We start from the raw sequence: 23073 nt of genomic DNA on the forward strand, positions 1-23073 counted from the left end.
TTTGATCACAATAGCCATACATCAACACAATATCGACCTTTTCCGCCATTGGTAAATGGTCCATTTTAACACGGGTAATGTATCACGAAGCAAATACCGTCCGCACTGGCGGAAAGTTACGTGATACCACGTACTTATACGTTCGTGACTATTACAGCGCCATCTATCGCAAAGAGAAAAAAGTGGTCCAATTAAAACATTCATATTTCTTTACATACTACACGAATATGAAATAAAAAATGGGGGTTCCTTTTTTTTAAAAAACGCAGTTGATATCCGTTTGACCTATGGCAGCGCCATCTAGCGGGCCAACTAGAGCGCCATCTGGTTTCCCCCTTCAAGCTAGACGAGTTTCGTTCTTTGTAGTTTTTTCGTGTGATGCTTATTTCGTGAGATATTTGGCTCGGTCACTATCTACGGACCACCTTGTATACACTGAAGCGCCATCGAAACTCGTACAGCCATGCGTTTACAAATACGGCGGTACGGTCGACAATGCCTATATAAGATAACAAGTGTCTGACGCAGTTGTTACATATTTTACTGCTGCTACAATGGCAGGTTATCATTAGTAAAGTCAGTTTGAACTTGGTGTTAGAGCCGGCGCAAGAACGATAAGTCACAGCATCTACGAGGCAGCGATGAAGTGGGGATTTTCCCATACGACCATTTCACGAGTCTACCGTGAATGTCAGGAATCCCGTAAAACATCTAATCTCCGAAATCTCTGCGGCTGGAAAAAGATCCTGCAAGAACAAGACCAACGACGACTGAAGAGAAACGTTCAGCATGAGAAAAGTGCAACCTTTCCCCAAACTGCTGCAGATTTCAATGCTGGGCCATCAACAAGTGTCATCGTGCGAACCATCCAACGGAACATCATCGATATTGACTTTGGGAGCCGAAGGCCCACTTGTGTACGGTTGATGACTACATGACACAAAGCTTTACGCCTCGGCTGGTCTCATCAACACCGACGTTGGACTGTTGATGACTGGAAACATGTTGTCTGGTCGGACAAGTCTCGTTTCAAATTGTATCGAGCGGATGGACGTGACGGGAATGGGACGGATCCTGCATGTCAACAGGGGACTGTTCAAGCTGGTGGAGGCTCTGTGATGGTGTGGGGCATGTGCAGTTGGAGTGATATGGGACTCGTGATATGTCTAGATACGACTCTGACAGGTGACATGTATGTATGCATATTGTCTGATCAACTTCATCCCTCCATGTCCACTGTGCATTCCGACGGACTTGGGCAATTCCAGCAGGAAAATTCGAGACCTCGCACGTCCAGAATTGCTACAGACTGGCTCCAGGAACATTCCCCTGAGTTGAAACACTTTCGTTGGCTACCAAACTCCTCAGACATGAACATTATTGAGCATATCTGGGATGCCTTGCAACGTGCTGTTCAGAAGAGATCTACACCCCTCATTCTCTTTCGGATTTATGGACAGCCATGCAGGATTCATGGTGTCAGTTCCCTCCAGCACTACTTCAGACATAAGTCGAGTCCATGTCACGTCGTGTTTCGGCACTTTTGCGTGCTCGCGGGGGTTCTACACGATATTAGGAAGGTGTACCAGTCTCTTTGGCTCTTCAGTGTATACATATCAGGCAAGGGTAGCCAATGATCCCTTCACTGCATAAGGACACCGAAGTCGAACTCTTACGGAATCGGCGAAATGCCGCGAGTGATGAAGGTAATGTGCAACAAGCTCTACATGATTAGTTTGTGGATAAATTGAGAAATTGGGTCTGGCGGGAGACATGCTAGAGGAGTCCATGCAGTTGCGATGACCACCATGTCCAGGTGGCACAGTGGTTAGTGCATCTGCCTAGTAAGCAGCAGACTCTGGTTTGAATACCAGTCTGGCACAAATCTTTATCTTTCCCCATTGATCTAAATCGATGCCTAAGTGCAGGTAATGTATTTAATTCCATTGTGTCTTGATTCATAGTGGCTGCGTCTGTTCTTGTCGACATCTCCGAAAGAACAGACACCACATGTATACTGACTTAGCAGTACGAAACGAAATGTGCGTTTGGCTAGGACCTCCCATCAGGTAGACCGGTCGGCTGTTGCAAGTCTTTTCAGTTGACGCCACTTCAGCGACTAGAGTGTCGACATGGACGAAACAATGATGAAGACAACTCACATGGCATTCTGTCACGATGACCACTCAGCTGTGGAGGAGCGGATCAGTTGTCAGTAGAGAACCAGTAGCAGTAGATTAGGTCAGTCCAGTCGGCTGAACTCAGTCTTCAATCGTGGTTTTAGTGACTGGGTGTCTCCTGAGTAACAAAGCCATCAGATACACGTGGTGTCATTCAAAGAACGAGATGCCAAGGCAAGGTTGTTCATCTGTATCTCGCCAGCAATGTCATAACTGTGTTAGATAGAACTCTGCATAAATGTTTATTGTCAATTGTACTGCCGGCCGATGTGGCCTAGCGGTTCTCGGCGCTACAGTCTGGAACCGCGCGACCGCTACAGTCGCAGGTTCGAATCCTACCTCGGGCATGGCTGTATGTGATGTCCTTAGGTTAGTTAGTTTTAAGTATTTCTAAGTTCTAGGGGACTGATGACCTCAGCAGTTAAGTCCCATAGTGCTCAAAGCCATTTGAACCATTTTTTCTCAATTGTAAAAAATGGTTCAAATGGCTCTGAGCACTATGGGACTTAACATCTATGGTCATCAGTCCCCTAGAACTATTTAAACCTAACTAACCTAAGGACAGCACACAACACCCAGGCATCACGAGGCAGAGAAAATCCCTGACCCCGCTGGGAATCGAACCCGGGAACCCGGGCGTGGGAAGCGAGAACGCTACCGCACGACCACGAGATGCGGGCTGTTAATTGTACTCTATGAGAAGACACAAGTATCTTGTGATACACTATTGTTCAATTACAGTAATACATTCTCATGATATTCCTGTGGACATTCATACTGATGATATTTCTGTGGACCTGAATTGTTCCAAAGCTAAGTATTTCATCTTGTTCAAGTTGTACTAAAGTTATCTGATATTTTTTATATTTTAGTTTTATCTTGGCCCTCCAGGAGTAAAGCCAAGAACTCAAATAACGACGAGTATCATCGTTATATAGACTTTACTCGCCTCAGTAAAAAGTCGGGCATGATGTGTCCGCATGATTGGTCCCGTGCAGTGTCCACCCTGGGTTTGCCTTGTGTCTTTCGATTTTTCTGTGTGTCACATTAAGTGTTTATCCATGTTCCAGCAACCACAGGAAATGTCTCTAAACGATGTTGTTCAGTTTCAGGGGCAGCAGATTGAACGAGGCAGTTACTAACGCAGCAAGTAACACCGTCGCCGGTAGCTGCACCCAAGTTTCGGGGGTTGTGTTGGGGAAGGAGACCAGACAGCGAGGTCATCGGTCTCATCGGATTAGGGAAGGACGGGGAAGGAAGTCGGCCGTGCCCTTCGAAAGGAACCATCCCGGCATTTGCCTGAAGCGATTTAGGGAAATCACGGAAAACCAAAAGCAGAATGGCCGGACGCGGGATTGAACCGTCGTCCTCCCGAATGCGAGTCCAGTGTTTAACCACTGCGCCACCTCGCTCGGTCCCCAAGTTTCGATCGTTCAGTTGTAACGAAGAGGATTGGTCAGAATATCACGCGTAGATGATGATAATGAAGTTTGGTTTGTGGGGCGCTCAACTGCGCGGTCATCGGCGCCCGTACAAAGTCCCAATTTTTTCACACTCCAATCTTTTACGCAGTCCAACCTAGCCACCGTCACGAATGACGACGATGGTGAAGATGAGGACAACACAAATATCCCGCCCCGGGCAGAGAAAATGCCCAACCCGGCCGTAAATCGAACCCGGGACACCCTGGTCCAGAGGCAGCAGCGCCAGCCACTAGACAGCGAGTGGCGGGCGTCAGGCGTATATGGAGGCCTATTTCGCCGCATACAACATTGGTATGGCGCGCAATGCCTTTTTCTTTCCACGGTTGAATCTGAAGTGTACCGTCTGTGTTTAAAACAGTGGCCCGATTGTCGTCCAGAAACCGTTAATTGCGACCAACTTCTTTGTCTGCTCAATGAACACTATGCCGCTGCAGCAAGGTTAAAATTTTTCCACCTCAAGAACCAGCTACAGAAACTTTAAATTAGTGGATTGTCGAACTTAGAGGGCTTACAAGACATTGCAACTTCAAGTGTTCTTGTGGACTCAGTTATAGTGATGTCATGTTACGTGATGCAATCATGCAAAACATGTCAGACGCGCATATGTATGCCACTATTCTCAAATTGACAGAGCCCTATCAGCAAACAGTTCTGTTTGTTGTGGAATCTCAGACTATCGCGGGCACAACTGAAGTTGATTTTGAGTCTCCTTGTACTTCTGTTGTTGCAAGTGCACAAGGCACTCAGTCCAAAGTTCATGATAATGTTATGGGGAGGTTTACTATCTTTTGGTTAAAAATCGATTTTTTTAATTGCATTTTTGAATCCATAAAAGTGTTTAGAATCCACCCCTCAAACGGATTTTCCGAATACGGAACGGAAATGTTTGTTATTCGCGGTTGAACAAAAAAGGGCACATGCCTGAAATCGGCCTTTTTCACACACCATTTTTTTCCGGGAATTTCGACTTTGTAGCCGCGAAAAATTATTCTATGTGCTTTCCCAAGGATCAAGTGACCAGGTGATCAAGGAGCTTACGACGTACTACGGGTTGGCAATCCGACAGTTACAGTCTGGAACCGTGCGACCGCTACGGTCGCAGGTTCGAATCCTGCCTCGGCCATGGATGTGTGTGATGTCCTTAGGTTAGTTAGGTTTAAGTAGTTCTAAGTTCTAGGGGACTGATGACCTCAGAAGTTAAGTCCCATAGTGCTCAGAGCCATTTGAACCATTTGAACAATCCGACAGCATTCTAATTCGGTGGAACAGATGAAGAAGGCAATCTGGGCAACGTATTTCCACAAGTGTTCGACGGATGACCACCCACAACACCAAAATTGTGCGGCTGGGGAAACTAGTTGGTGCGAGTGGCGCATTGCAGAGGCTACTTGACCCCGAATGTAATATGCGTATTTTTTACTCATTTTTTGATTGTTTTTATAGGTAGAGCGATCATACTGACATACGTATTTCTTTTACACTGAAGCGCCAAAGACACTGGTATAAACATGGGTATTCAAATACAGAGATATGTAAACAGGCAGAGCACGGTGCTGCGGTAGCCAATGCCTATATAAGACAACAAGTATCTGGCTCAGTTGTTAGATCGGTTGCTGCTGCTACAATCTTAGGTTATCAAGATTTAAGTGAGTTTGAACATGGTGTTATAGTCGGCGCACGAGCGACGGGACACAGCATCTCCGAGGCAGCGATGAAGTCGGAATTTTCCAGTACGACCATTTCGCAAGTGTACCGTGAAAATCAGGAATCTGGTAAAACTTCTGCGATATCACTGCGGCCGGAAAGAGATCCTGCAAGAACTAGGCCAACGACGACTAAAGAGAAACGTTCAGCGTGACAGAAATACAACCCTTCCGCAAATTGCTGCAGATTTCAATGCTGGGCCATCAATAAATATCAGCGTGCGAACTATTCGACGAAACATCATCGATGTGGGCTTTCGGAGCCGAAGGCCCACTCGTGTATCCTTGACGACTGCATGACACCAAGCTTTACGCCTCGCCTGAGCCCGCCAACAGCGACATTGGACTGTTGATGACTGGAAACATGTTGCCTGGTCGGACGAGTCTCGTTTCAGATTCTATAGAGCGATTTGACGTGGAGGAGTATGGAGACAACCTCACCGATCCATGGACCTGCATGTCAGGAGGGGACACTTCAAGCTGGTGGAGGCTCTGAAATGGTGTGGGGAGTGTGTTGTTGGAGTGATTTGAGACTCTTGATACTCTAGATACTACTCTGACAGGTGACACGCACGTAAGCATCCTGTCTGATCACCTTCATCCATTCATATCCAGTGTGCATTCCGAGGGACTTGGGCAATTCTAGAAGGACAATGCGACAGTCCACAAGCCCAAAATTGCTCCAGAGTGTTTAAACACTTCCACTGACCACCAAACTTCCCAGACATGAACATTATTGAGCTTATTTCGGATGCCTCACAACGTGCTTTTCAAAAGCGATCTCCATCCGCTCATACTCTTTCGGATTCATGGGCAGCCCTGCTGGATTCATGGTGTCAACTCCCTCCAGCACTACTTCAGACATTAGTCGAGTCCATACTAAGTCTTGTTGCGGCACATCTGCGTCCTCGCGAGGGTCCTACACGATATTAGGCAAGTGTACCAGTTTCTTTGGCTCCTCAGTGTAGATGTAAGGGAATGACTTCATGGAGGCGGCATAGCTCCAGGTAGATGAAGTTCTGGCTTGTCTTGTAGTGAACTGCTGAGAAGAGGTTACAGAAGAGCACGCAGCAGATTCAGAATTTCGAGGAACCTCTCATGCAGATGATGTAGCTATTATTTCTATAGTTTCAAACTGCTGGGATGTTGCAACTGAATGTTAGTACACACCTCACCAAAGGTGACTACAGTGACTTGTTATAGCGCAGCAATTGAGGTTCGTACAGTACATTATTAACAAAATAAATATAATTCTATCTGAAAACCATAATTATTTTGGTTAGTTACAAAAATCATTACCAAACAAAGTTGGCTGTCTCTTAAGTGTACAACTTGAAAAACAAAAACAGTGAAAATTTTTATCTCATGATGATGGTTATCAGTTTTTAGTAGTGTATATGTCTTCCTCGCACACAAATAAATTCTTCCACTCTGCAGGCATGCTCTGGATGAGACGATGAAATTTGTCTTGGGTTATGAGGCCCCACTCTTCAATGGCAACTTCAGTGAGGTCCTGAAAGTAGTCAGGCGAATTTGCACGCTGTGCAATGGCCACCTTTAACAGGCACCATGTATGCCTAATTGCATCCACGTCTGAGGCCGTGCTGGCCAATGCATTCGATTGATGTTGCATCTTTGAAGATCCCGAGACACTGCTAGAGTTAGGGGCAATCATGCATTGTCGCCGACTAGGATGAAGTTATCACCGACCTGATGTCTGTCGAGCCTTACAATCGTTTTTAGGAACTCTTCGAGGTATCAGGGACCAGTTAAATTACCATTGATGGTAATGTATTCAAAACAAACACGAAATCTATGGAACCCTATTACTAGTACTCGAAAATTAAAGCTTCCTGAAAGCAAAAACACACGGAAAAAGAAGTGACAAGTAAGAAAAACACAGTTAATACTTAAATTTACGTAGCTTGCTGCATAGGAGATGTGAAGCAGACGGCAGTTACGACGACACTGTTATGTTTGGCTAACCACTTTTCCTTCCACATTCCATTCTTTTAATACTGCATGAATAGTGTTTGACAAACCTGCAGCAGTTTTATCTCCAGAAACATCGTAAAATCCAACGAATCTTTCCTCAATTTTGTCTGCAACACAGCATCAGAATATTATACTCATTTGATTCTTGCATGACACGTCTAATGTTTCATCGGCCTGAATCGAAATGAAATTACGCTTCTGAATTTCAGCTTTTATTTTCTCATTAACTGCCAGGGTTATCATTTCTATTACATCATTCCGTATATCTGGAGAAGTTCCTTTAAAGGTTGAAGAAGATGACAGATGGTCTCTGATTAACTGCTCTCCTTGAGCTAGTAAATCCAACAATTCCAGATAGTTACCTTTGTTGCTGGAGGATTCGTCTTCTCGATGGCCGCGAAAGGCTAGTTCTTGTTTACAAAGAAATACAATTGCCTGAATAAGACGCGCCAATACTCTCCTGTTGGATGCAACTTATTCGTTGTGTATTCTTGTGGTCAAACGAGCGGCTTCAGAAAGGGCGTGCTCCATTCAACTTTTGCCCAATAACAGAAATGATTCTTTGTTTTGCAGCTGACGTTTTGATATCTGATGCTTTTGTGCTTTCCTGTCAAAGTTGTTTATTGTACAAATGTCCTCTTTGCACCATTGCTTTTCACCACCAACAGAGGAAATATATAACAATATAATCCGTTATTAACTGCATTCGAAGTCAGCCAGGTTGTCTGAAAAGTGCGTTTTTGTTTGACTTCACTTAAAGCTACACTGAGTATAGGAGCAGGTCGTTTTTCCTTGAATTCGCACTCTTTTCCCGTACGTTAATGTATAATTAGGCGTTTTTAATAAAAATTGTATAAGGTGTTCAGTTGCTGACTAACTGATATTGGCGACACAACGAAAATATGCACTAAAATCACACAAAGAACGATTATGAGCACAATTTGCGCAACGGTTCACTTCCGTGTTGAAAGCCAGCATAGGAGTTGCAGAGACTAGCCTCGATACCTGCTAGCAAATGCAGCGAACAAGCCTTCGTAGAAGGGAGGAAGAGGAGGGGAGCCAAGAATGCCACTAAAGCGCAGGCGCACACAGCCAGCTAAGGGAAGGGAGGCAGAGACTGAGAGCAGTCGCGTCTCAAGCAGGTAAATACACCAATACTCAGTAGAGTTGGGCAACACGATTCGTTTTCCCAATTCGATTCCTACGATTCAATCTCACGTTGCGAATCGATTCCTACGATTCGTTCACGATTCATTCTAGTCTACGATGGCACGATTCTTACAGAATGCAAAAAGTTCTACATCTTACTCACAGATGGCAGGGCATGTCTGAAATTGTCAATGGGGTTAGAATCGAACTGTGTCATGATAATATATGCCATAAATAGTTTATTTATGAGTAAACATGCAAATGACGTTACAAGTGTGATTCTAGATTTATATGTCACGTTTGATTTGATTTCATCTATTGTTTTATTTAAGTATGCCAGGAAAGAGGAGTCGATTTGTGCGAAAGGTGGTGCAAAATTACGTGGTATGCCAGTTTGGTTGTATGGCTTGAACGTATCTAACTACGGACGTCTGTTTTATAGTAACAAAATCTAGCAGTGAGGCAGACGTGATTTGGCTCATATCATCCTACGTTTTTCTGTGCTAAGATGTCTTTCCAAGTCCACATCACTCTTGCAATTCATAACGCAGCTGACAGCCCTTCCACAAGGCAAATTTAGCTTAACTTTCATTTCCTCTAAATACGAAGCATAGGTATTTTGCTTTTAATTTGTCTGAGAACTTGCCACTGGCACAACTATTTACATGAGAAGACGACACTGCTAAGTGTCAGCTTGGTTTTCACGCGTAATATTACGGCCCACGAACTTCGTTTGTTCGTTTCGAGCTTCCTTTGTTGACACGCGTCCTCCACTTGACTGCCATCTGGCGGCCGTAATCATTCGGCACGACTCGGCATGATTCGGAAGTTGCCTTCGAAGTATAGCGTACCAAGAATCGATGAATCGTTGGAACTTGGAATCGTCACGACTCGGAAACACACAATCGTTCTTACGATTCTTTTGAACGACGATTCGTCAGTATCACGATTCGATTCTTACGATTCTTTATTTAGAGTCGTTCAAATGAACGACTCATTCACGAATCGCCACAACTCTAATACTCAGGATGCGGCGCGGGCTACAAAACGATGTCTTCGCACATTTAGAGCTCCTATTAGAACGTTGTTTATATTTATGTTATGAATTAATATTGCATCTTTCTTAAGCACGAATACAGGGGAGACTAAGCCTCAAAGCCTCCCCTCACGCTACGCCACTGGCGTTACCTGTACAGCGGGTGTGGTACCTGACACTCCAGGCAGGGCCGATGAAGGTGGCGGCGTCCAAGTGTTGTGGCTGAGGCACGAGCGAGGAAACGGCCAGGTGCACCTCTCCTCGCTGCAGCATGCCCAACAGACCGTCGTAGCGGCCCTGCGCATCTCGTTTGCCCCATTTGTCCACGGGCACCATGCGCATTCTGCGAGCAACACAAGGAGCGTACTTACTAATGTCTATTTCAGCATCGAAATTACGAGTAAGTGGTAGAATATACAGGGTACGGCCAAACTTTCAGGAAACATTCCTCGCACACAAAGAAAGAAAGACATGTGTCCGGAAACGCTAACTTTCCATGTTAGAGCTCATTTTATTACTTCTCTTCAAATCACATTAATCATGGAATGGAAACACACAGCAACAGAACGTACCAGCGTGACTTCAAACATTCTGTTACAGGAAACGTTCAAAATGTCCTCCGTTAGCGAGGATACATGCATCCACCCTCCGTCGCATGGAATCCCTGATGCGCTGATGCAGCCCTGGAGAATGGCGTATTGTATCACAGCCGTCCACAATGCGAGCACGAAGAGTCTCTACATTTGGTACCGGGCTTGCGTAGACAAGAGCTTTCAAATGCCCCCATAAGGCCGGGGCCACACGAGCGGAATAGCTGCGGAACGTCAGACGCGCGGTAAATGACCGCACCGCTATGGCGCATGGGGCAGATGCAGCAGTCCACACGGGGCGGAACGTCTGCGGCTGCGGAATTTTGCCGCTTGCCAGCCGCATCGCCCATAGCGAGGCGGAAAACCCGCTGCGGCACACGCAGCGCTATGGGTCATGAGAATCAATTGGGCATTTCACACGGGCGGTGCGACAGGTGTGCGGAGAAGGGCCAGCTGACAGCAGTCAGTGCTGGGAGCGGAGTAAGTGGCCATTTGCAGCAGGTAGTTGCGTGCTCCGTTCCGTGTGGCTACCAAGTGACTTCCACGATGTGCCCACTAGACATTGAGAAAATAGATATGGAGATTCTGATAATGGAAGTGGAAATAAGGCCTTGTATTTGGGATGTAAGGACCGAGGAATACAAGGACAGAGATAAGAAGGTTGCAGCGTGGCATGAAATCTGCTGTGCATTATTCGATGATTTCGCAGATCATTCAGGCACAGAGAAAAAATCCGTTCGTAAGTTTTTCGTCCACTATTAGAATAATAGAATTGGTTAAAAGATCATTCTGAATTGCAACATAGTTAGCGAATTCGTTAAGTATTTTTGTTTAGAGATTGCTGAACAATGATTAAGTGTTGAGAAAGTCCTGCATTTCTATTATTGTTGACATGTTACACATTGATCATGTAACAACAATGCACAAATATAACAATAGAAAAGAACAGCATATTTGGACAATAATATGTAAGAATTGGCAATAACGGTATCGATTCTTTTGCATCGCATGAATTAAGCCACATGATCGCCTTGGGCAATTACAATGTTGGATAGAGTGATAAATCACTAAAAATAGAACACTAAACAAACCAGGTTCAGTAAGCACTGTTCTCAAACGAGTTTCTGGATAGTATATGAAAGAGTCAACAATAGCTAATTAGTTAGTTTTATTAAGTCTCAGGTGAATTTACAGGTGTAATTACCGATAATAACAAGCTAGAACAATAAAATTAATAAAACTGTAATTATTAAGGAAAATGCATAAAAAAGTTCATTTTCTGCTCTATGTAACACCTCAGATTTTGCTGCCCTGCCAAGGCCCTTTACCAGCCTCACTTACAAAATAATTTGCCATAACATCTCTGTTTCTTATTGCTGACACACTTCTTCTTCTTTCATCCAAGTTTGTTGCAGTCTCAAATCCATTCACAATAAATGTGTCTTCAATTTGGTGCCCATCTCTCTCGCGCACATAATTATACAGAACACAACATGCTTTTGTTATGTCAACAGCCAAATCCAATTTCACATTCATGGCTCGCTGGAACACGCGCCATTTGTTCGACAATATGCTGAAGGAACATTCAACGTACCTATGAGCCCGTGACAAACGGTAGTTGAAAATTCTCTTCTCGCGCGTCAACATTTTACCACTATACGGTCGTAGTACGTGTTCTGAGAGTCCAAATGCTTCGTCACCAACAAACACATACGGTGTAACTATCCCAGTGGCATTTGGTAAGCCAGAGGGCTCTGGTATACACAATGTATTTCGGTTCAGACGTTTCCACACGGTAGATTTTTCAAAAATTGTGCTGTCTGAATCTTTTCCAAACGAGCCAATGTCAAGAAAAACTAATTTATAATCTGAGTCTGCCACTGCTAAAAGAAGAATGGAAAAGAAGTCCTTATAATTATAAAACAGTGAACCGCTCGTCTTTGGTTTGACCAATCGAATGTGTTTACCATCGATTGCCCCTATGCAATTTGGGAAATTTGCACGGATTTGGAATCCATTGGCAATATTCTTCCACTCCTCCTCTGTCGGCTGAGGCAGACACTTATCACGCAGGCAGCCCCAAATCGTACAGCACACTTTCCTCACTATGTCACTGGCTGTTGACTTGCCTATTCTGTATGTATAGTGCAGATCAACTAAGTGACAACCAGTAGCCAAATACCTAAAACCAAAGATATAAATGTATAAAAATTACGTTCAATATTTAGTCATTATTTAATGATGTTAAAGATTTTAAAGTTACGTTAAATTTACGCTTCTTTTTTCTCCTTTGTAGGCCAGAAGGCACAACAAAAGTGGCGTAACATTAGGGACTATTATCGGAAATATGTAAGGAAGGTGAACAAATCTGGCTCAGAAGCAGTAAGAACATTAAAATACGTGTACGCTTACCAGCTGGGGTTCTAGGCACCTGTTTTAGAAACAAGAGATTCAGTTTCAAGTCTACAGGAAGACGAAATTCAGCATTTGGAACATCCTTTGGAATTTTCCCTGGCAGAAGACGACACCGGTAATCCAGTAACATCAGTTGACGCCTCAACACCTGAGCAGATTTCAATAGGCTCATCAGTTCCACAAAAGAAAACGAAAGTGAGAAGCGTGAAAACAGATCTTGAAGCTAAATTATCCAAATTTATGGATAGTCCTCCAATTCATTCTCCGTCCGCTGAGGACGAAGACAAATCTTTTTTGATTCCTTGTTGCCCACGCTGCGTAAGTTTTATTTAGATCATAAACTAGAATTCCGTATGGAAGTTTTACGCCTACTTCAGAGCATCCGAAACGCAAAATCGCGACCATTTCATGGCTGTTATGCAGCGTGTCAGCAACCTATGCAACATGCACCAACGCATGCAGTAAGCCCAGGACATTTCCAAACATTACATACACAAGGAAATATGTACAACCAGCGTGCAGCTCCGCAATTAGTGCAGATGCAGTCTCAACAGTATCGAGCTGAAAGAATTCTGACGTCTAGAGAACAACCGCCTTCTATTTCACCAGAGTTTATATTGATTCTGACTCTTGAGTAGAGGGTTTTCGCAGAAAAGTGAATTAAAAGGACTTACTTTCCCTTTTTGCATGTTCATTCTGTTAATTTCATTTACTGTTAATTGATGTTTCTTATCCTCAAAAGACAGATTTACATGTAACATTTCATTCAATATCAATAAAGAAAAGAGAATTAAACTTGTTTGTTTATTGACCTAATCATTATCTTTTTTTTTTAATTGAAATGAAAGAGTTGTTAAAACTAGTGATAGACATTACTGGGTTTCTTTAATTTTAGCTGAGATAATTTTTGGCTGAGACAGGATACTTACACATTAGAATTCACTTACCTTAAAGTTATAGCCAGCATTTCCATTGAAGGTATAGCGAGTCTCATGTTCGTGTCTTGCTTCTGTAAAGCGTTTCTAAGCGTGTGATGTAATTCATCGAAGCTTGAGAAAGACATTCGGAAATAGTTGAAAAATTTCGTTTCATCCTCTCGTAGCTCGTTAAATACAACGTAAAACGCTCCTAGCAACTACCGACTACTAACTACTGGATGCACCCAGTACTTTCGGTGTATTTTTCTCTTTTTCAGTATTTTTAACCCTACGTATGCCACTACTGCACAGTGTCGAGTATACATCGCGACTACCAGCTAAAAAAAAGAGGAGAGAACAATTCAGTCTATTTGATTGGCCTCCTCGCGGCTACGAAGCGAACTATCTTCATTCTAAGAACATTTCGCGCTGTACTAGAACGAAAAGTGTATTTTTTTCTCGTCTCTATTGTCATTTAATCGCAAGGTAAACAGTTACCAGGTCGACTTTACTTACTTTCTTAAAAATTGTGTTGATAATAGTTATTTAATGTTTCGTGAATGAAACAGTGTAGACAAGAAAAAATGACACATACAGCAAATAGCTAACTCTGCACCTGAATCTGCAAATGTCTTTTTTTACTTTTAAAATGATGAATCTCTTAAAGATGCAACGTTAACATAAAGTGTGACTGTAAATGCCTTCATGGACGACATGCGTAAAATAAACATGACACAACTCTGCATTGTGAGCGAGAATAGCCTCGACCGTGGCGCGCCGTAGGCAGCTGCGCCCAAGCGCTAATATATGTCACTCGATTACTCGAGACTGGAAAGAGATATGGCTCTCCTTCCAGTGTTGAAAACAATTTCGACATCTTAGCTACAATTCGTACGCAGCATTATACGACCTCAAATGCACCAAACGCAAAGTAGCCAGCGACGACATTTTTTACTGCAAACTTTTCAAAATATGCGCTAAATTTTACTTAATTATGAAGTATCACGATAACCAGGGGCAGCAGCGAAAAGAAAACCAGTTCATTATCAAGCTGTGATATCAGGCTATAACATGCGTAAAAATAAATTTTTTTCGTCGAATAGTTTCCTCACAATCGAGTGAGAGAGATTGCGTAGCGCCGAACACAGACGAATTCCAAAACAGTGGTTTTTAATTTTTTACACGAAAAGTATAAGTTGTAATGAGAAACTAACTTCATGGACGGATGTAGCTTTCCTTCGCTTACATGAAACAATTTTTTTCGAGACAAAATAGATGACTAGATATTTGGCTCTCCGCACGAACATTCCGCAGCTAGCCGCATGGCTGCAGGACTCTGCGTCTAGCCGCAGGCCGTCGACCGTTGCGGAAAGAATCCGCTCGTGTGGCCCCGGCCTAAATGAAAGTCAAGAGGGTTGAGGTCAGGAGAGCGTGGAGGCCATGGAATTGGTCCGCCTCTACCAATCCATCGGTCACCGATTCTGTTGTTAAGAAGCGTACGAACACTTGGACTGAAATGTGCAGGAGCTCCATCGTGCATGAACCACATGTTGTGTCGTACTTTTAAAGGCACATGTTCTAGCAGCACAGGTAGAGCATCCCGTATGAAATCGTGATAACGTGCTCCATTGAGCGTAGGTGGAAGAACATGGGGCCCAATCGAGACATCACCATCAATGCCTGCCCAAATGTTCACAGAAAATCTGTGTTGATGACGTGATTCCACAATTGCGTGCGGATTCTCGTCGGGCCACACATGTTGATTGTGAAAATTTACAATTTGGTCACGTTGGAATGAAGCCCCATCCGTAATGAGAACATTTGCACTGAAATGAGGATTGACACATTGTCGGATGAACCATTCGCAGAAGTGTACCCGTGGAGGCCAATCAGCTGCTGATAGTGCCTGCACACGCTGTACACGGTACGGAAACAACTGGTTCTCCCGTAGCACTCCCCATACAGTGACGTGGTCAACGTTACCTTCTACAGCAGCAACTTCTGTGACGCTGACATTAGGGTTATCGTCAACTGCACGAAGGATTGCCTCGTGCATTGCAGGTGTCCTCGTCATTCTAGGTCTTCCCCAGTCGCGAGTCATAGGCTGGAATGTTCCGTGCTCCTTAAGACGCCGATCAATTGCTTCGAACGTCTTCCTGTCGGGACACCTTCGTTCTGGAAATCTGTCTCGATACAAACGTACCGCGCCACGGCTATTGCCCCGTGCTAATGCATACATCAAATGGGCATCTGCCAACTCCGCATTTGTAAACATTGCACTGACTGCAAAACCACGTTCGTGATGAACACTAACCTGTTGATGCTACGTACTGATGTGCTTGATCCTAGTACTGTAGAGCAATGAGTCGCATGTCAACACAAGCACCGAAGTCAACATTACCTTCCTTCAATTGGGCCAACTGGCGGTAAATCGAGGAAGTACAGTACATACTGACGAAACTAAAATGAGCTCTAACATGGAAATTAAGCGTTTCCGGACACATGTCCACCTAACATCTTTTCTTTATTTGTGTGTGAGGAATGTTTCCTGAAAGTTTGGCCGTACCTTTTTGTAACACCCTGTACAGGGTGGTCCATTGATAGTGACCGGACCAAATATCTCACGAAATAAACGTCAAACAAAAAAACTACAAAGAACGAAACTCGTCTAGCTTGAACGGGTAAACCAGATGGCGCAATGGTTGGCCCGTTAGATGGCGCTGCCATAGGTCAAACGGATATCAACTGCGTTTTTTAAATATGAACCCCCATTTTTTATTACATATTCGTGTTCTAACAACCCTACCACAACAAAGGTCAAAAATTAATTATGATTGTAGAGTTCCTCACGCTGCTAAATATTGCATTTTCGGGCAACAACGAAGTTATATTATGTGGCAGGTGTGATTAGAGCACAGTTAATAAAGTCATTTCTTGAAATAATGGGTAAACTAGGCACTCATCTTTTTGTGTTTCCCACGCTGGTCTCGTTGTAAACTCATGGCTCAATCGTGGAAAATCTAGGTAGTGATGATTCCAAGCTCGGATGTAAAGAGGCCTAGGTGTTATTCTGCGATATTCTAAAGTTTTATAGATGTGTTTCATAAACCATTCTTGAAGATTAAACTTTTGCAAGTTAGGACAATGGTGATGTAAAAAAGTAATCATCACTCCGAATTTAAGTTACACTTCTTTTTTATTACTTTTGTTGCAATATCACGTGACTCGTTCCAAAACATCACTTCACAATATAAAATATACTTGAAAATATCTTCCTCACTGTTAAAGTTCACATTACAAAAACTGACTACAATTTGCGTCTTTTTAACATGACGACCATAGCTTGACTTTCTAATAACCGCTTACGCGCCCAAAAATCAGAGCTACAAGTACGTCAAAAATCATAGTGAGAAAAGAAAGAATACACATAAGAATAACATCATTGCAATATATACATATCGATGTATCGAAGTACCTCTACATTAATGAAATCAAATCTGAATGTTGTCACAGAAATATGTTAACTATTTTACAGAAACACAGTAGAATATCCCTGGTATCGAGAGGTTGAGATGAGGTGCCGTAATGGTTACGTAATTCAAGTACCATTACAGTGTAGTACGTAAAGAAATATGAATGTTTTAGTTGCACAACTTTTTTCGCTTTGTGATAGATGGCGCTGTAATAGTCACAAACGTATAAGTACGTGGTATCACGTAACATTCCGCCAGTGCGGACGGTATTTGCTTCGTGATACATTACCCGTGTTAAAATGGATCGTTTACCAATTGTGGAAAAGGTCGATATCGTGTTGATGATGGCTATTGTGATCAAAATGCCCAACGGGCGTGTGCTATGTATGCTGCTCGGTATCCTGGACGACATCATCCAAGTGTCAGGACCGTTCGCCGGATAGTTACGTTATTTAAGGAAACAGGAAGTGTTCAGCCACATGTGAAACGTCAACCACGACCTGCAACAAATGATGATGGCCAAGTAGGTGTTTTAGCTGCTGTCGCGGCTAATCCGCACATCAGTAGCAGACAAATTGTTCGAGAATTGGGAATCACAAAAACGTCGGTGTTGAGAATGCTACATCAACATCGATTGCACCCGTACCATATATCTATGCACCAGGAATTGCATGGCGACGGCTTTGAACGTCGTGTGCAGTTCTGCCACTGGGCACAAGAGAAATTACGGGACGATGACAGATTTTTTGCACGCGTTCTATTTAGCTACGAAGCGTCATTCACCAAGAGCTGTAACGTAAACCGGCATAATATGCACTATTGGGCAACGGAAAATCCACGATGACTGCGACAAGTGGAACATCAGCAACCTTGGCGGGTTAATGATGGTGCGGCATTATGGGAGGAAGGATAAATGGCCCCCATTTCATAGATGGCAATGTAAATGGTGCAATGTATGCTGATTTCCTACGTAACGATCTACCAATGTTACTACAAGATGTTTCATCGCATGACATAATGGCGATGTACTTCCAACATGGCACATAGCTTGCGTGCGGTTGAAACGGTGTTGAATAGCATATTTCATGACAGGTGGATTGGTCGTCGAAGCACCATACCATGGCCCGCACGTTCACCGGATCTGACGTCCCCGGATTTGAAGGATATTTGCTATCGTGATCCACCGACAACGCCTGACAACATGCGTCAGCGCATTGTCAATGCATGTGGGAACATTACGGAAGGCGAACTACTCGCTGTTGAGAGGAATGTCGTTACACGTATTGCCAAATGCACTGAGGTTGACGAACATCATTTTCAGCATTTATTGCATTAATGTGGTATTTACAAGTAATCACGCTGTAACAGCATGCGTTCTCAGAAATGATACGTTCACAAAGGTACATGTATCACTTTGGAACAACGAAAATAATATGTCAAACGTAGCTACGTTCTGTATTTTAATTTAAAAAACCTACCTGTTACCAACTTTTCGTCTAAAACTGTGAGCCATATGTTTGTGACTAATACAGCTCCATCTATCACAAAGCGAAAAAAGTGGTCCAACTAAAACATTCATATTTCTTTACGTACTACACGAATATGTAATAAAATGGGGGTTCCTATTTTAAAAAAACCGCAGTTGAGATCCGTTTGACGTATGGCAGCGCCATCTAGCGGGCCAACCACAGCGCCATCTGGTTTCCCCCTTCAAGCTAGACAAGTTTCGTTCTTTGTAGTTTTTTCGTATGACGCTTATTTCGTGAGATATTTGGCCCGGTCACGATGAATGGACCACCCTGTATAAACAAGTGCCCAGCGTTCACTCCCCAGCAGGTCTTTGGAATTTTTCTGTCTGTTATCGCTTCTTTCACTCTTGCAATCGTTTGTTAACGTGAAAGTTACCAAATTGCACTGCAGTTCGAACGTCTCCTCATAAATGGCTGGGTATGTGAATTTACATATCGCCCTCACCCCCACCCTTAAGTACCTTGGCGTCACCCTCGACCGTCGACTCTCATGGACCCCCCCATCTCTGGACAATCCAAACCAAGGCACACTCCCGACTCTGTCTCTTCAAGCTCCTTTCCGGCCGTACGTGGGGTCTGGACCCCTCCACCATACTCCACACCTATAAATCCCTCATCCGCCCTATCCTTTGTTATGCCCATCCGCCCTGGATCTCCGCCCCCCCCCCTACCTTTTATAAATCCCTCCAAATCCTTGAACGCCATGCTCTCCGCCTCGCCTATCGCATCCGTCTCCCCTCCCCCACGCAGATCCTGTACGATCTCATTCCATTCCCCCACCTCCTCCTTTTCCTTGAAAGGATACGGATCCTGTACACCTCCTGCAAACTCGATCGTCCTCACCCGCTTGTCTCGCCCATCCTCTCCCGCCTCCGCCCTCTGCCGCGCCTGTATTCCCACGTCCCACCCGGTCTCCATCTCTCCACCCTTCTTACCCTCTCCCAAGGTGGCTTCCGCCAGCTCCCCCTCCCTGATGATGTCCTCCTCCCCTCCATATACCCCTCCTACCAACTTTGGTCCTCCCTCTCTCTTCCTGTGTCTGTTCCTTTGGGCACCCTCCCTCCCTCCTCCCTACTCATACTCCGGTCCTCCCCTCCCCTGTCCCTCTACTCCTCCTCCCATCTCCTCAACCGTTGGTATCTTTGTTCTCCCCTCTCCACCCTCTTCACCGCCCCCCTCTCCCTTCTTTCCTTCTTTGCAGGTCCCCGGACTCGCACACGCTACGTGGACTTTCGCGCGCCGGAGATCATCGCCATCAGTGTCTCGTGTGTGTGACGTCGTTTTGTGTTTTTAGTGTCCGCCGTCACGCTTCTACGTTCACTTGTGCCGTCGGATTCATCAGTGTTATGTGCGCCGTGTCAACGTGTTTTCAGTGTCGTTATCGTCGAGTGTGAACGGCTCCATGTTTTTTGTGTATCTGTGACCACTATTTTTTTGTCCATCACTATGTTCATTCTGATTCTCCGTTCTGTGTTCTGTTATTGTCACCACTATGGCTGAAGAGCGGCGTAGCATGCCGCTGACAGCCTACCTGATTGTTCAGGTATTAAAATAACAATAAAGGAAAAAAAGTGAATTTACATGTCGGATGAAGGCACTGAATAGCTAGTAAAGCAGTTGTGCTGAACCGTACATTACGAAGCAAGGTGGTGCATTGGTAAGAGCGGTAACACTATAAACTTTCCTTCTACAAAGTTGCTTTATCAAATAAAATTTGATAGTGTATTAAGGAATTTTGTCAAAGTTAGGTTTGGTCACATTTTCTTTGATAAAATGTAATGCCTCGCCTTAGATATAATCAAAGAAAGCTTTCGTCTTCTGTTTACTGCATGAAGAAATGGAACAGCTTTAAGTGTTAATAATACTGCAGCTGTCTGACATCTTATGTTTACCAACATGGCTTAGAAATTTATATGGTGAGTCATATCTACGACGAAACTTATAGAATTGTACGAGGCAGATGAAGCACTGTGTAACTTGTGGCATCCTGAATACAAAAATATAATAAGAAGAAGCGAGAGCTATAAAAATATCTAGGAGGTCATTAGCCGTGAAGTACGGCCAGGATGTACCACCGAGGATATAAGGGAGAAAATCTGCAACTTTGGTAGAAATAAAAATATTTCTTCGTGGCTATAGTACGTACTAAAGCACGTATTCGCCTTCAGATATTCCTTCTTCAGTGCTTTATAAATAGCTTAACACATTTCTGCTATTTTCGTCAATGTACACTGCAGTATTCGAGTGCTATACTGTAAACTAGAATTGGTTCAAATGGCTCTGAGCACTATGGGACTCAACTGCTGGGGTCATTAGTCCCCTAGAACTTAGAACTAGTTAAACCTAACTAACCTAAGGACATCACAAACATCGATGCCCGAGGCAGGATTCGAACCTGCGACCGTAGCGGTCTTGCGGTTCCAGACTGCAGCGCCTTTAACCGCACGGCCACTTCGGCCGGCTAAACTAGAATTGCTTTCTCCTGTTATAAGATATCGTAGCTGTACGGTAAGTCTACCTTTTGTGGATGTAGCATTTCTGAGGTGAGTGTTCTGCTCCGTAATATAAGGAACAATTTTCCTGAGCTTATACTGAAGTGTATTTTCGTCCATTCACATGTAATTTTCATACGACTTTACGTTCTCGAATTGGAGCTCCCGTTACTGTTTTTTTGTAAGCCTTTTTCATCTCGACATTAAACTCACGGCTTCACCCAAGTACGTTTCCATTTGCTTTTTCCTGCTGCTCTTCCAAATTATCGACAATGCAGCTGCAGTACACGCAACTGTAAAGCGTAGTAATGTCTTCGTGGGCCTTTCTGAGGGAACGTTGACGACATAGTTGATAACAGCGTAATACCCTCTTTTGTGCCACGTCAGAGATCTTTGTCAAACAAAATTTGATCAAATTTCTTTGTCAAAGAAACTCTGATAGTGAAATATCGGCCTTAGACACTGGATTCGCATTCACGACTATAGCCATCCAGATTGTTTCCCATGGTGTCCCTATATTACTCAAGACAAATTGAGAACTTGCGTCGTTACTCTCTAATGATCTCGTACTCCAAAGGACATTAAACCCTAGTATTCCTGCCCGTAAACAGCTTTACTACAGAATGAGATTTTCACTCTGCAGCGGAGTGTGCGCTGATATGAAACTTCCTGGCAGATTAAAACTGTGTGCCCGACCGAGACTCGAACTCGGGACCTTTGCCTTTCGCGGGCAAGTGCTCTACCATCTGAGCTACCGAAGTACGACTCACGCCCGGTACTCACAGCTTCACTTCTGCCAGTATCTCGTCTCCTACCTTCCAAACTTTACAGAAGCTCACCAGCGAACCTTGCAGAACAAGCACTCCTGAAAGAAAGGATATAGCGGAGACATGGCTTAGCCACAGCCTGCGGGATGTTTCCAGAATAAGATTTTCACTCTGCAGCGGAGTGTGCGCTGATATGAAACTTCCTGGCAGATTAAAACTGTGTGTGATCACTCCATTTTAAATCACTCCTAATGCGTACTCCCAGATAATTTATGGAATTAACTGCTTCCAGTTGCTGAACCGCTATATTGTAGCTAAATTATAAGGGATCTCTTCAATTCTAGTCAACCAGGAAACGGCGCAGATTATCAAATTTTTTCATAATAGTTATTTCTCAGCTCAACTTGCTCTGTAACACCCTTACAAGCTTTTCAGACTGTTTCGATAACACTATATATGAGTTGTGGTTAATTGGTATATAGCAGTCAGCAGCGCATCCCTGGATTCCTCATTCAAAAGCCGCTACCGTAAATCTTGAAAGCATATTCAAACGACATACCAGGCGTCGCTCTTCGACTGAGTGACCCAAACACCTCCTGGTCTAGTTGTTAGCGTTGCTGGCTAGTATCACCGATGTTCGAAGCTCTATTACTGCTGACCATTCGAGATTACTATCTGTGTTGCTGTGTCTTCAGTCCTGAGACTGGTTTGATGCAGCTCTCTATGCTACTCTATCCTGTGCAAGCTTCTTCATCTCCCAGTACCTACTGCAGCCTACATCCTTCTGAATCTGCTTAGTGTATTCATCTCTTGGTCTCCCTCTACGATTTTTACCCTCCACGCTGCCCTCCAATACTAAATTGGTGATCCCTCGATGTCTCAGAACATGTCCTACCAACCGATCCCTTCTTCTAGTCAAGTTGTGCCACAAACTCCTATTCTCCCCAATTCTATTCAATACCTCCTCATTAGTTATGTGATCTACCCATGTAATCTTCAGCATTCTTCTGTAGCACCACATTTCGAAAGCTTCTATTCTCTTCTTGTCTAAACTATTTATCGTCCACGTTTCACTTCCATACATGGCTACACTCCACACAAATACTTTCAGAAACGACTTCCTGACACTTAAATCTATACTCGATGTTAACAAATTTCTCTTCTTCAGAAACGCTTTCCTTGCCATTGCCAGTCTACATTTTATATCCTCTCTACTTCGAACATCATCAGTTATTTTGCTCCCCAAATAGCAAAACACCTTTACTACTTTAAGTGTGTCATTTCCTAATCTAATTCCGTCACCGTCACCCGACTTAATTCGACTACAGTCCATTATCCTCGTT

At 43.8% G+C, this 23073-nt stretch overlaps 1 protein-coding gene across 1 annotated transcript in view; it reads right to left on the bottom strand.

Annotated features, from left to right (window-relative positions):
* LOC126184441 (glutamate receptor ionotropic, kainate glr-3-like) overlaps positions 1 to 13546 on the bottom strand; it is a 109283-nt gene extending 95737 nt beyond the window's left edge. Inside the window, exons 1-2 of the mRNA XM_049926831.1 lie at positions 13500 to 13546; positions 9720 to 9890 (exon numbers count right to left, since the gene is read on the bottom strand). Of these exons, the coding sequence (XP_049782788.1) occupies positions 9720 to 9890; positions 13500 to 13546 (218 nt within the window). The remainder of the gene's footprint in view (positions 1 to 9719; positions 9891 to 13499) is intronic.
* Between the last annotated feature and the right edge of the window lie 9527 nt (positions 13547 to 23073).

Source organism: Schistocerca cancellata, chromosome 4, assembly GCF_023864275.1.
Source record: "Schistocerca cancellata isolate TAMUIC-IGC-003103 chromosome 4, iqSchCanc2.1, whole genome shotgun sequence".
NCBI classification, from domain to species: Eukaryota; Metazoa; Arthropoda; class Insecta; order Orthoptera; family Acrididae; genus Schistocerca; species Schistocerca cancellata.